At 42.6% G+C, this 15,193-nt stretch overlaps 1 protein-coding gene across 1 annotated transcript; it reads left to right on the plus strand.

Annotated features, from left to right (window-relative positions):
• Positions 1-12,450: 12,450 nt before the first annotated feature.
• On the plus strand, positions 12,451-13,386 carry LOC134405530 (vomeronasal type-2 receptor 26-like). Its single transcript, XM_063136775.1, has one exon. It carries the CDS (start codon positions 12,451-12,453, stop codon positions 13,384-13,386), a length of 936 nt encoding a protein of 311 aa, XP_062992845.1.
• Positions 13,387-15,193: the final 1,807 nt, after the last annotated feature.

Raw genomic sequence — 15,193 nt, forward strand, 5'->3', positions numbered from 1 at the left:
ATATCCTCTCTTGTTTTAATATCTCTTACCCAATCCTTTAATTTTATTTTATTTTTCTCTTTTAATATTTTACATAATCTGCCCTTTAGATCCTCTGGGAAATTCTTTAACATTATTATCGGTGCTAAGGGAGAGTTGCTCGGAAGCAGCTTCCCTTTAAATTTACTCCAAATTTCCCATTGAGTCCTCAGAAGTGGATTATCTATACTTCCAACCCACTTTCTTCCTCCATCTTTAAAAAAAACATTCTCCAAATTCATCTCTACCTTACTTATGATTTTTTCTTCCATCCAATATAAATCTCCTACTCCCATAATTGCTTCTACAACATGTCTTAATCTATTTGCTACGTAGTATAATTTTATGTTTGGGAGACCCATTCCCCCCTTTTTTTGGCTTAGGTACCAATTATTTTTATTCACTCTTGCTCTCTTTTCTCCATTACAATATTTATTAATAATATTTTGCCAACTTTTTATCTCGGTTTCTGATATTTTTATAGGTAACATCCTAAATACAAAATTAATTTTAGCTAATATCTTCATTTTTATCAAAGCTATTCTCCCAAACCAAGATAAATTTAATCTTTTATATTTCTCCAATTTCTCTAGTACCTCCTTCTTTAACCTCGTTAAATTTTCCCTTTCTAAATTCTCTAGATTTTTTGTAATTTTAATTCCCAAATATTTAATCTCGTTCTTAACTTTCAATTCCATTCCCTTAAATTCCCAATCCTTTTCTTCCTTCTTAGTATAGTTAAACAACATCATCTCTGATTTAGACCAATTTATTTTTAACCCTGTAATTTCCTCAAATTCCCTCAACTGATATTTAATTCTTTCTAATTTTCTTAATGGATTCTTAATGGTCAATAAAGTATCATCCGCAAACATGTTTAGCTTTATTTCCCTTACCTCTCCAATTCCTTCTAACTCTTTATCCTCCCTTAGTGCCTTCGCCAAAACTTCCATAACCATTACAAAAAGGACCGGCGAGAGCGGACATCCTTGTCTTGTTCCTCTGGCTAGTCGTATCTTTTCAGTAAGTCCGTCATTTACCACCACTACCGCCGTATTTTGGGAATATAGCTGTTCTATTACATTTTTAAATTTATTTCCAAATCCCAATTTATCTATAATACTCTTTAGTGCCTGCCAGCTCACACAATCAAAAGCTTTAAAAATATCTAATGCCATAATACCTGCCTTAATATTTGCTTTTTTAATTACATTTATTACATTTAAAACTCTACCCACTAAATTATGCATATGCCTTCCTACCACAAACCCACATTGATCTGCTCCTATATATTCTGCCAAAAATTTATTTAGTCGTTTGGCCATAATAGATGTAAAAATTTTAGCATCCTGATTTATTAAAGAAATAGGTCTATAAGAATCGGGATTAGTCAAGTCTTTATCTGGTTTTGGGATCAGAATTATCACTGAATGTTCCCATGATTCAGGTATCTTCTCTCCTGATAATATCCTATTATAAAGTTCCATTAATTTTGGAACTAAACAATCTTTGAAGACCTTATAATATTCTGGACCCAAACCATCTGCTCCTGGTGATTTACCCACTTTTAACTTATCAATAACCTCTTCAACTTCTCTTTGAGTTATTACTGACTCCATTAACTCCTTATATTCTGATTTTATTTCCTTCTTTATAAACCTTCCAATATACTCCTCCACCTTTTCTTGTTGAATTTCTTTACCCTTGTACAATTCCTGATAAAATTCCTGAAAAATTTTTATTTTAGCTTTCATTGCATGACAATAATTCCCTCGGCTATCTTTCAACGTTTCTATCCCATTCCTCCCTTTTTCTTTTTGTGTGAGCTTGGCAAGCAACCTCGAGTTCTTATCACTATTTTCAAAATATTCCCTTTTCATATACATTAAATTCTTTTGAATCTCTTCTATATTTAAGTTTTCTAATTGTTTCTTCTTAGCTTGTATTTCCACTAATTTATATTTATCTTTACTTCGCCAATATCTTTCCTCCAAGTTTTTAATTTCTATCTCTAACTTTTCCTGTTCTGCACGTTGTTGTCTTTTTAAACTACATGTTTCTCTAATACAGATTCCTCTTGCTACAGCCTTCATGGTGTCCCAAATGACTGACCCAGCTGTTCCTCCTTTTTCATTAATTTCCCATGACTCCGACAGTTCCTTCCGAATTTTATCTACTATTTTATTGTATTTCAATATCTTTGTGTTCAACTTCCATCTATATGCCTCTTTATAATCTTTCTTAACTGTAAATTCTAAACTTAACAAGGCATGATCAGTTACTTTTATTACCCCCATTTCCATTTTACAAATCCTCGTTGCAAAGTCTTTTGAAACAAATATATGATCTATCCTGGAGTATGTATGATGAACTGGGGAAAAGTATGAAAATCCAGGCCTATTCCCGTTAAGTAAACGCCACGAATCTAAATAATCATTTTCTTTTACTAATTTATTCAATATAGTCATATTATTCCTCTTTTCAGCATTAGTGGGGTTTGACCTGTCCCATTTATTATCCATAACCATATTAAAATCCCCAGCTAATATAGCATACCCCTCCTTAAATTCTTCTATTTCTTTAAACAACTTTATAAAAAACTCTCTATGCCTCTCATTTGGGGCATAAACATTAATCAAAGTATAGACCTTTCCCTCAATTTTACCTTTTAACATAAGATATCTACCCTTATCATCCTTTTTTACCTCTTCTAATGTAAACCCACTTTTTTTTGAAATCAAAGTGGCCACTCCATTTTTTTTTGATGTCCCTAATGACTTTTCATAATAGGCTAACCACTTTAATTTTATCATATTCGAATTCTCGGAGCCTTGGTGTGTCTCTTGGATCATTATAATATCTGATCCCTCTTTATTAAGCATTTGTTCTATTCTCTTCCTTTTCACGACTGCCCCTAAACCTTTAACATTGAGTGTTGATACCTTTATCTTTTTATCCATAATCACCCTTTTGAAATCTCTTCCGATCCCTTGTGCTCAGCAATTCAAACTTGCTTACATAAAAACACAAACTCCATACATAAAACCCCCACCCTCCTACCCCAGTCCCTCCTCCCCTACCTTCCCCCCCTCCCCACCCCCCACTCTAATCCCCCCCATATCCCCGTGAGTCTAGTACTCCAGCCATCTACTTTAAAGGGGGAGGGGGGAGGCAGTGCTGTGCCTGGCCGGCAGGTTTCTATATTAGCATTTCTATTTGCAATTATCTCCAAACATAATTAACAATTCTCTTACTCTCCAGATGTCCCAGCCTCATTCCCTCCCCCACCCACTCCAGCCCCATCTGCTTCCCCATCCAGACCCAGCCTCTTCAGCAAATCTTTACCTTGATCCAATGAGGTTACTCTGTGTTCCCTCCTCCCATATGTAAATCTTAAAAAAACCGGGTAACCCCATGCATAAGGAATTTTATTCTTCATTAATGTTTCCGTTATTGGTTTAAGACTACGTCTCCAATTTAATGTGTGTTGAGAAAGATCATTGTAAATTTGCACTGGTTTGCCTTTACACTGTATCTGAACCTTAGATCTCAATTCTTTCATAATTTGCTCTTTTTTGTAATAGTTACCAAATTTCACCAATATGTCTCTAGTCCCTTTGTAGTTTTGCCCCCCCACACGGTGGACTCGGTCCAGATCCGATCCATCTATTGGTATGTCAGGCATCAGCTCCTTGAACCAGTTCATGATAATTTCTCTAAGATCTTCTCCTTGCGTCTCCTTCAGCTGCTTTATTCGAAGCGAAGATCTACGAGATTGATCTTCCAAGGCAATCAAACGCAATTCCCATTCTTTAAATTGTATATTAATTGATTTTTCGAAAGCCTCTTGTTTCTTCTGGTCCAGATCCGCTTTAGCCTCTATCTCTTTGATCTTATCGGAATTTTCCATCGCTTTATCCGCAATAGTACGCATTTGTTTTCTGAATTCACTCATATGCTGATCATGTATTGTTAAAAGGGAGAGGAACACCGCCAGAATATGCAATGCAATTTTTGAAACTAGAATAAGATCCAGAGGGTGGGGGACACATATTAATGTGAGTTAGTTAAGAAGTAGAATGTATAGCTAAGAAATAAGAGGAATGTTATGTTTCTATATGATTTATTATGTGTTGTTGTTAAATAATAAAAATTATATTAAATAATAATAATAATAATAATAATAATAATAATGAAAAGAAAAATGAAAAAACAAACAAACCACCAGCTAGGATTAAACCAGATTAAACAATGGGGGAAATAGGATTAAACAAAATTTAAAACAGAAGTTAAAGAAAATACCAGAAGCACCGAAACCAGGTTTTTAAATGCCTGGGAGAATTTTTGAAAAAGGTTCTTCATCTGGGACTGGAAAGACTATAGTGTTCTCTCCAGTTAGCCCTCTCTGGGGAGAGTATTCAAAAAATGGGGCATCACCACTGAAAAGGGCCACCCAAATTGCCTCATTTGTCTAGTGCACCTGGAGTAGGGAAATATGGGAGGAAACTTTCCATCAGGATCCTCAGGCTCTCACTGACAAGATGTTCACCATTCATGATGATGCCATCCCATGGCACAGCAGTTTTAACCAGGTAGGTTCAGATTGCAAGTAATATCTTCCAATTTAGAATGAAGTTGTTCTATGATGTCCAAAGTGAATTTCCGTTCATATAGCTAAGCCCTTTAATATTCTTAACATTGCATTTTGTTATTTAATGTTGCATTTTGTTATTTATATATAACACTGTAAGAAACCACAAAGCAAGGAATTGGGAAAACAGGATAACAATTCAAAATTTCCAGGTAGGGAAATATGGGAGGAGACATTCCATCAGGTAACTTGGTTCCAAGCTATTTTGGGCTTGATTAAAACCAGCACTGATCCAACTGTTCCATGTTTTTCCAAACATATTGTGAATGGTAATATTCCAAAATCACCCAACCTACCCCCATTTTTAATCTAGGCATTGCCCCTGTCTGTGTGTACTGAAAGCTGCCATCCAGGTTATTTCAGGCAAAAGCAGGAAGACAAACAGATTTGCTGTTATGATTGCTTCACATGTCCCAAAGGGAAAATGTCAAGCCAGAATGGTAAGAATTGTAATGTCCAAGATTATGAACATGAATATTTTGTGTGTAGGACAGAGATCACTGGATTTTCTCTATAGTAAAAAAAAAAAGGGGGGGGAGAAAAAAAAGAAAGATTTGGATCTATGCCAACAACCTTCCTGTGCTGAGGGGGGGGGGTGTACAAAATCATTTCTTATTTGTGTTCACTTGAATATAAGCCAAAGCATTCATTTGAATAGGAATCCTAAATACCAAAAATATCAAAAGGAGTTAGAATGTGTGTGTGTGTGTGGGGGGGGATTTGGTGATGGGACTGGGGTGTATCACTGCATGTTTCTTAGTCACATTCCATTACTCTGTTCATGGGGGGGGGGAATCAGAAGGATAAGTGCAGGGACCAGGAAATTACGCAGTACAAAATGTCAAATAAATGGAAAAGAAAAAAAGAAATTATGTAATAGCTTCAGAGTTTTTGTTTCCCCTCCAAGATGAAACCAAAAACACAGAAAGTGCAGTGGGACAGGATAGATATGAAGCTTTCTGTGGCTGAAATGGAAGAATTTGAATTTCCTATATTTTCCATGGCAACATTGAATTCTAATTCTCAAATGAATCTAAGGGCAATTATTGTGACATAGCAATAACTGTTTTTAGATTATAGGTATATTCTGCAAAACACATTACAGGAAACACTGTCATGTTTCCTGTAGTTAAGGATGGTTAGTAAAAAGAGCAGTCCACCATGTTAAAAGCAGTTACTGGGGGGTGGGTCAACCTAGCAGCCTAAAATGAAAAATATTTCACCAATCTTTCTGAAATGAAGTACTGCCAGAAAGAAATGCTGGTTTTACATACCCTGCACATTTCAGGAAGATTGGTGAAATATTGAGGGCTGGATGGGAGTTCAAAGGACAAAAGGGGAGGGAAGCATCTGTGTTTCAAGGTATTCAGAAATGCTTCTGGGTTGGCGACCATTTTTTGCACACTTATTGCACTAAATTGGAAGCCTCCCCATGCAATCCATTAGTAGGATTGCATTGCCCTATACTCCCCATTGATGTAATGGCCTTTCTTTTTTCAAAAGACCATTCAATCAATTTTTAATCCTTTTTTAAAAATCCCCATGTTTCCCTATGGGGAATCTGATAAGCTAACGCATGCATGTCAGCGTCAGATTCCCCGGAAGAGGGGGGAAAAGCAGGGAGAGTGCGGCCTGCGCTCATCCCTGACAGATAAGGTAAGTGGAGGGAGGCTTGCCTGGAGCTGCCGCCGCCGCTTGTGTAGCGGAGGGCCCAGGCGTGGCGGCGGAGACCGGGGGGCCCGACTTACGTGGTCCGTCGGCAGCAGGCCCGGGTTTCAATTGAGCCCCCAGCTCCACCCAGAAGCAATGCCGCAATTGCAGCCTTGCTTCCAGGTAGAGCCAGGGCGCTCAATTGAAACCCGGGCCTGCCGCTGATGGACAAGATAAGTGAAGTCTGTGGGGGGTTGGGCTTGCCTGGGGCCGCCGCTGCCGCCACAGTTCATGCGGTGGCAGCGGTGGGCCTAGGCCGGGGGGGAGCAGCAACTTACCTCCTCGTCCTCCGGCTGGCCTGTGTTGAAATGGAGGCCATGGCTTCACCAGAAGTTAGGCCTTGGCCTAGCTTCCGGTGAAGCCAGGGGCTCGATTTAAACCTGGGCCGGCTGGAGGATGAGGAAGTAAGTGACACTGGGAGGGGCTTGGGCTTGGGCTTGGGCGGGGGGAGTGGGGGGTTGTCTGAGACCGCCGCTGCCACTGTAGTTCGTGTGGTGCCAGTGGTGGGCCCAGGCGGGGGGGGGGAGCAGCGACTTACCTCCTCCTCTGCCGGCCATCCCAGATTTAAATGGAGCCCCTTGCTTCACCAGAAGCTGGGTCTTGGCCTAGCTTCCGGTGAAGCCCGGGGCTCAATTTAATCCTTGGCCGACCAGCGGAGAGAAAGGTAAGTGATGTTGGGGGAGGGTTGGGCTTAGGCAGGGGGGAGTGTGGGGGGTTGTCTAGGGCCGCTGCTGCCACCACAGTTCGTGCGGCGGCAGCCGTGGGCCCAGGCCACTGTTAAAGATACAGGAGCCCTGTCTTCCTTTTCATATGGTCACCCTAGCCATATGGAAAGGAGGACAGGGCTCCTGTATCTTTAACAGTTGCATAGAAAAGGGCATTTCAGCAGGTGTCATTTATATGCATGCAGCACCTGGTGAAATTCCAACTTCATCAAAAACAGTGAAAGCTGCAGGAGCCCTTCCCTCTTTTAAATGTGGTCACTTTAGTATAGCTCCTGCAGCTTTCACTGTTGGGATGAAGATGGAATTTCACCAGGTTCTGCATGCATACAAATGACACCTGCTGAAATTCCCTTTTCTATGCAACTGTTAAAGATGCAGGAGCCCTGTCCTCCTTTCCATATGGCTAGGGTGACCATATGCAAAGGAGGACAGGGCTCCTGTATCTTTAACAGTTGCATAGAAAAGGGCATTTCAGCAGGTGTCATTTATATGCATGCAGCACCTGGTGAAATTCCAACTTCATCAAAAACAGTGAAAGCTGCAGGAGCCCTGCCCTCTTTTAAATGGGGTCACTCTAGTATAGATCCTGCAGCTTTCACTGTTGGGAGTAAGATGGAATTTCACCAGGTGCTGCATGCATACAAATGACACCTGCTGAAATTCCCTTTTTTATACAACTGTTAAAGATACAGTTATCTGAGATTTAAAAGGTATCTGGTCATCCTTTACAAAAAGCCATGAAATTCAATAAACAAAAAACCTACGGTTTATAAAACAACATTAAGGCCGTACACTTTTCCACCAAGCTCCAAAAAGCGGGGAAATTGGGAGTTAAGGCTCACCAGCCTTAACTCCACATCCTCCCTAAGGAGGCAGAAAGAACCAGTGAAATTCTCATTCTCTCAAAGCAGATAAACCATGAGGACAGGATGGAGAATAGGATATGCAGAGGTGACTGTGGGGTTATGGAAATCTGATGACGAACAACTTAGAGCCACCTACTCCTTTTTTTGTTTAGAGCAGCCCTTCCCCAACCTGGTGCCCTCCAAAGGTGTTGGACTATGATGATGGAGCAGAAACCCCCCCTCTTGCCTGGCCCTGCTGCCAGGTAAGCCCCACCCCACTTACATGCTCCATCATCGCTGGGCATGGGCTTGAACTGAGCGCCCTGGTGCACCCGTAAGCTCAATTCAAACCTGGGCCCGGTGATGAACCCCCCTCCCGCCTGGGCCCTTACTTGGACCCGCTGCTGTACGAACTGCGGCACAGGCTCCAGGCAAGCCCCCACCCTAGCCCACTCCACTTACCTGCTCCGTCGTCGCTGGGCCCGGGCTTGAGTCTAGCGCCCTGGTCCACCCGGAAGCAAGTCCGCACCTGCAGCCTTGCTTTTGGGTGGACTTGGGGGCTTGATTCAAGCCCGGTCCTGGCCATGATGGAGAAGGTGAGTGGTGGGGTCCGTGGGGGGCTTGCCTGGAGCCGCTGCCCCAACAGTTCATGCAGCATCGGCTCCAGGTAAGGAGCCAGGCAGGAGGGGGGTTGCCTGGAGCTGCCACAGTTTGTGCAGCGGTGGCAGCAGGTCCAGGCAAGGGGCCTGGCGGGAGGGGGTGATTCTCACCTGCTCCGTCATTGCATGGCCCAGGCTTGAATAGAGCCCCTGGGTCCACCCAGAAGCAAGGCTGCAGGTGTGGCCTTGCTTCTGGGTGCACCAGGGCGCTCAGTTCAAGCCCGGACCCAGCGACAACAGAGCAGGTAAGTGGGGTGGGGTAGTGTGGGGGCTTTTCTGGAGCCGCCGCCCTACGTTCCCCATCCTGCTGTCCCAGCATTCCTGACCATGGGACATACTGACTTGCAATGATGGATCGTCGCAGTCCAACACCTTTGGAGGGCACCAGGTTGGGGAAGGGCTGCTCTAAACAAAAAAAGAAGTAGGTGGCTCTAAGTTGTTGGTCATCAGTTTTCCACAACCCCACAGTCACCTCTGAATATCCTATTCTCCATCCTGTCCTCATGGTTTATCTGCTTTGGCAGAATGAGAATTTCACTGGTACTTTCTGCCTCCTTAGGGAGGATGTGGCGTTAAGGCTGATGAGCCTTAACTCCCAATTTCCCCGCTTTTTGGAGCTTGGTGGAAAAGTGTACGTCCTTAACGTCGTTTTATAAACCGTAGGTTTTTTGTTTATTGAATATATTCAGTGATCTGTCACAGTGGAGTTGCACAGTTATTGTCTCTCACAGCTGCAATGTTTCACGGAGTTGACCAAAAATAAATAAATTGGTGAGTCTCCCGCCCACCGCCCTATCATTTGCTGTACATTACCACTGTGTGACATTTGATGCTATTTCTTAGATGCAAATTTGCTTTATTTGTATTGTAGCAGTGTTAGTCTGTAGATGAAAAAAAAAGAGAGAAAGTTGTAGAGCCTTAAAATGTGACAACTATAATAGGGTACAAGATTTCTTGGAGTATTATCTACCTCATCAGATGCATACAGTGATGTGTGTGTGTGTGTGTATGTGTGTGCGTGCACACACTTTTATCTGGATCTTTGGAATGATCTTAATCTAACTATTTTATATAAACGTCTGGGAAGAACTGCAAAATTTTATATTTCCTTATTACTGTCAGATAAGATTTCTTATATTACCAATAAAGTGGCTAAATTTTGTGCAATTGCCATAACATGCTGTACCTTTTCAGCCGCTGAGTGTATCTTGTGATTTTAGATGGATTTGCTGATATAACTGTTATGAATTCTGACTGTCTAGATGTAGGTAGATGTAATGTGGTAACCCATTTTGTATAGAGTGTTTGTCTGTTAAATGTACTGCAGGTATTGGTCAATGACGGTAATTGATGGTGCTATATAAATAATAATAATAATAATAATAATAATAATAATAATAATAGAATCATTCCTTATTAAAAAAAGGATGAGCAAACTCACCAATGTCCAATCTGTCAGATGCTCACCCGGCCACCACCGCTGTCTGCCACCCACCTGCCCTGCTCATCAGGCTGTGTGAACTTTTTATGACTCTAAGTGAGGCCTGAACCACTCTGTAGTCCTCCAGCCTTGTTTCAGAAATTGCACATTTCCCCCATTGAGTAAATGGCAGTTGTAAAGGCCCCATTTATGCAGGAGTAAAGGCACAAATGGAGAATTCATGCCTTTATTCTTGCATGAATTAACTTTATGGCTGCCATTTACTCAATGGGGGGAAAGGCACAGTTTTCAAAGTTTCATTTGCGTGCTACAATGAAGGCTCCGGAAATTGTGAATTTCCCCCATTGAATAATTGGGACCTAATGGATGCAATTTATTCAATGGGGGGGAAGTACTGAAATTCCAGAGGCTCCATTGTGGAACCCGATGAGGGAGAATGACTGCTGAACACTTCTCAGACTTTGTGGGTGACCAGCTTGACGTGCTGGTTCACATGTGTGCCATGGGCACCCAACTGGGTCTGTAGGGACCGATGCGAGGGAGTCCATCTCAGTTGTGCACCCGTGACATCCGTATTAACACCAATTAAAAAAGAATACGGCCCTGGGGCTGTTAGAGGTGTTACACCCATAACCTAATGGAAGGCAGGGCCTGGATCCAACTCCATGTTTGAATGTCCCTAAAGTGGCCATTGTTCTTGAAAGAAACTTAAAGGGGGTATTTGATAGGGCTGTACACCACCACCACCCTGAACCACTTTGGATGCCAAACCAGACCTCCCAGATCAGGCCCGAAGCAGCTCAGGTCAATCCGAACCTCCCCCATCCGCTCTGGAACCAGATCCGGAGTGAAATCCAGATGTCCGGATTGAGATTTGGATCCCGTTTTGCCCCCCTTCCCCACTTACTTGCCTCTGTGGTGAACAGTGGAGGCAGTTAAGTGGGGAAGGGGAGAAATGCAGGCCGAATAAGCCCCCCTCCCCCTTTCGTGGCTCCGCCATCAGCCGCCACACAGACTGTGGCGGTGATGGACGGCGGAGCCAGGTAAGCCCCCCTCCCTCCCCACTAACCTGGCTCGCCCCCTCCTCCTTACCTGGCTATGTCACCATCACCACACAGAATGCAGCAGCAGCAGTGCCAGTTAAGCACCCTTCCCCGCACTTACCTGGCTCCATTGCATTCCGGGTGGCGGCTTCAACTGAGGCCCATGCCTCAAGCCGGAAGCAGGCCATGGCCTGCTTCCACCTTGAGACCTGGACCTCAGTTGAAGCTTCTGCCCAGACCATGACAGAGCCTGGTAAGCCCTCTCCCGCCTTACCTGGCTCTGCGGCCATCGCCGCATGGACCGCAACAGCGGCGGATGGGGGAGCAAAGTAATCTCCCTCCCGCTATCAAATACGCTATCAAATACCCCATTTAAGTTTCTTTGCAGAACAATGGGGAGGTTACCTGGGTCCGGAGCTTCAGAATGGTGTGAATCACTTTAGACTGTTCTGAACCACTCTGAACTGCTCCAGAACCGGGCTTCAGAGGTCTGGATCAGCCCACCCTGCTTCAGATTCGAGGATCAAAAACGGAGCGGAGCACACCCCTAGTATTTGAACAAGGAAGTGCTAAATTACAATTTTCTCTCCTTCAGCTTGAATTGGAAATCTCTCTCTCTCGCTCTTTCTCAAATCAAACATGATAATTGGCTTTCCCAATTCCACAATATTTCCATTACCAACAATGTTTAATGAGCGGCTGCTTCTATTAATGAGATTAGAGCCAGTGTGATGTAATGGCTAAAGTGTGGGACTGGGAGTCGGGAGATCTAGGGTCCAGTCCCCACTCGACCATGGAAACCCACAGGGTGACTTTGGGCCAGTGACAGACTCTCAGCCCAACCTACCTCACAGGCTTGTTTTTGTAAGGATAAAATGTAGAGGAGGAGGATTATGTATGCCCCCTTGGGTTCCTTGGAGAAAAAAAATAGTGGGATATAAATGTAATGAAGAAACAAATAAATATCTATTGCCATTTATTTCCCTCCAACTTCACTATTTATATAATCATAAATTAATATAAGTATGTAACATGGGTTACGATGCAACTCAGGGTAATACATCACACATTTTTTGAAGGGACTGCTGTTCACAGAAGTTCATTTCCTCATGAATGACTTAATGTTAAGGTGCCAGAATACTCCCCTTTAACATATATACCACCCTACTGACGTAGCAATTTGTTGTTAACTGTATGGAATAAAAACAATAATAAAATAAAATGGTTGAATGTTACCAAAATATACACAACTGAAAATAAAAGCCATCATTGTCAAAAACCTTTCAAATTTTCAAGTATCAAAAAATGTGTGTAAAAAGAATGATAAGAATAAGAAAAAAATATTTTCATTTTCAGACATGGATGACTGTTCTGCATGTCCAGAAGATCAATATCCAAACAAAGACAAGGTTTTATGCATTTTCAAGACAGCAACTTTTCTTTCCTATAAAGAAGCTATGGGGACCACCTTAGCGATTTTGGCACTTTCCTTGTCTTTCCTCACAGTTCTGGTGCTTGGGATATTTTTGAAACACCACAACACTCCCATTGTCAAAGCCAACAACCGGGACCTCACCTACTCTCTCCTCATCTCCCTCCTGCTCTGCTTCCTTTGCACATTGCTCTTCATCGTTCCACCAGGAGAGATAATATGTCTACTCCGACAAATTAGTTTTGGCATCATCTTCTCAGTGTCTGTGTCTTGTGTGCTTGCAAAAACTGTGACCGTGGTCCTGGCTTTCATGGCCACAAAGCCAGGCTCCAAGATCAGGAAATGGGTGGGGAAGGGACTAGCCAACTCCATTGTCCTTTCCTGCTCTTTTATTCAAGCATGTATTTGCATTGCATGGCTTGCAATCTCTCCCCCATTCCCAGATGCTGACATGCACTCAGTGGCTGAAGAGATTGTACTGGGCTGTAATGAAGGGTCTGCCGATATGTTTTACTGTGTCTTGGGCTATATGGGTTTTCTAGCCATTATCAGTTTCACGGTGGCTTTCTTTGCCAGGAAGTTGCCTGACAGTTTCAATGAAGCCAAGTTCATCACTTTCAGCATGTTGGTCTTTTGTAGTGTTTGGGTATCCTTTGTTCCCACCTACCTGAGCTCCAAGGGGAAATACATGGTAGCTGTGGAGATTTTCTCTATCTTGGCTTCTAGTGCTGGATTACTGATTTGCATATTCTCCCCAAAATGTTATCTCATTATGATAAGGCCTGAGTTAAACAGTAGGGAGAAATTAATGAGAAAAAATAATAGGCCTGTTCAAGACAACACACTAACCACTTTTCAATAAATGGATAGTGAGTATATGCAAATCATGGTTATGTAACTACCATAATTATGGATGGTTCACACAACACACTAAGGGCATGTCTACAGTATGGGAGGGAGAGGGGAGGATCTTGCAATATGCAAGTTTAAACATACAAAAATTGTAAAAAATTCACAAGTTACAAGCTGGTTTTAGAAAAGGCAGACGAACTAGAGAACAAATTGCTAATATCCACTGGATAATGGAGAAAGCCAGGGAGTTCCAGAAAAACATCTATTTCTGTTTTATTGACTATTCTAAAGCCTTTGACTGTGTGGATCATAACAAACTGTGGCAAGTTCTTGGTGGTAGGGGGATACCAAGTCATCTTCTCTGCCTCCTGAGGAATCTGTATAATGAATAAGTAGCAACGGTAAGAACAGACCACGGAACAACGGACTGGTTTAAGATTGGGAAAGGAGTACGGCAGGGCTGTATACTCTCACCTTACCTATTCAACTTGTATGCAGAACACATCATGCGACGTGCTGGGCTTGATGAATCCAAGGCTGGAGATAAAATCGCATGAAGAAACATTAACAATCTTAGATATGCAGATGACACTACTTTGTGGCTGAAAGCGAGGAGGAGCTGAGGAGCCTTATGACGAAGGTGAAAGAAGAAAGTGCAAAAGCTGGGTTGCAGTTAAACCTCAAAAAAAAACCAAGATTATGGCAACCAGCTTGATTGATAACTGCCAAATAGAGGGAGAAAACGTAGAGGCAGTGACAGACTTTGTATTTCTGGGCGCAAAGATTACTGCAGACGCTGACTGCAGACAGGAAATCAGAAGACATTTACTTCTTGGGAGGAGAGCAATGACAAATCTTGATAAAATAGTTAAGAGCAGAGACACCACACTAACAACAAAGGTCCGCACAGTTAAAGCAATGGTATTCCCTTTAGTAACCTATGGCTGCGAGAGCTGGACCATAAGGAAGGCTGAGTGAAGGAAGATAGATGCTTTTGAACTGTGGTGTTGGAGGAAAATGCTGCGAGTGCCTGGGACTGCAAGAAGATCAAACCAGTCCATACTCCAGGAAATAAAGCCAGACTGCTCACTTGAGGAAATGGTAATAAAGGCAAAACTGAAGTACTTTGGCCACATAATGAGAAGACAGGATACCCTGGAGAAGAGGCTGATGCTAGGGAAAGTGGAAGGCAAAAGGAAGAGGTGCCGACCAAGGGCAAGATGGATGGATGATATTCCGGAGGTGACAGACTTGACCTTGGGGGAGCTAGGGGTGGCGACAGCCGACAGAAAGCTCTGGCGTGGGTTGGTCTATGAAGTCACGAAGAGTCGGAAGCGACTAAACGAATAAACAACAACAAACAGGTATTGAAAATGCAGAATTTGAAAAATGCACAAATTCTTTTTGGAAAAAAAGTACAATTTCAAAATGCACAATTTTTGAAAAACACGACACTTGAAATATGCACAGCTTTTAAAAAATGTAGACCTGATCATGTGCATTTTTAAAAGCACAATTGAAAGATGTACAAATGTAAAATGGAGACTTAAAAAAATTCACAACTTTTGCAAAATGCACATCCCGTATGTGCCTGCCCAGACCTTAAGATCATCCACGGGGCCCTTCTCCGTGAGCCCCTGCCAAAGGAAGTGAGGCAGGTGGCTACTAGGAGGAGGGCTTTCTCTGCTGTGGCACCCTGGCTATGGAATGAGCTCCCCAGAGAGGTTCGGCTCAGTATTTGAACACCTATAAACTTAAATTTTGAACTTTGCTGTTTTAATTCCATATTTTAACGTATATCATTTTTTGCTGTGTGG

The sequence above is a fragment of the Elgaria multicarinata genome, chromosome 11 (assembly GCF_023053635.1).
Source record: "Elgaria multicarinata webbii isolate HBS135686 ecotype San Diego chromosome 11, rElgMul1.1.pri, whole genome shotgun sequence".
Lineage (NCBI taxonomy): Eukaryota > Metazoa > Chordata > Lepidosauria > Squamata > Anguidae > Elgaria > Elgaria multicarinata.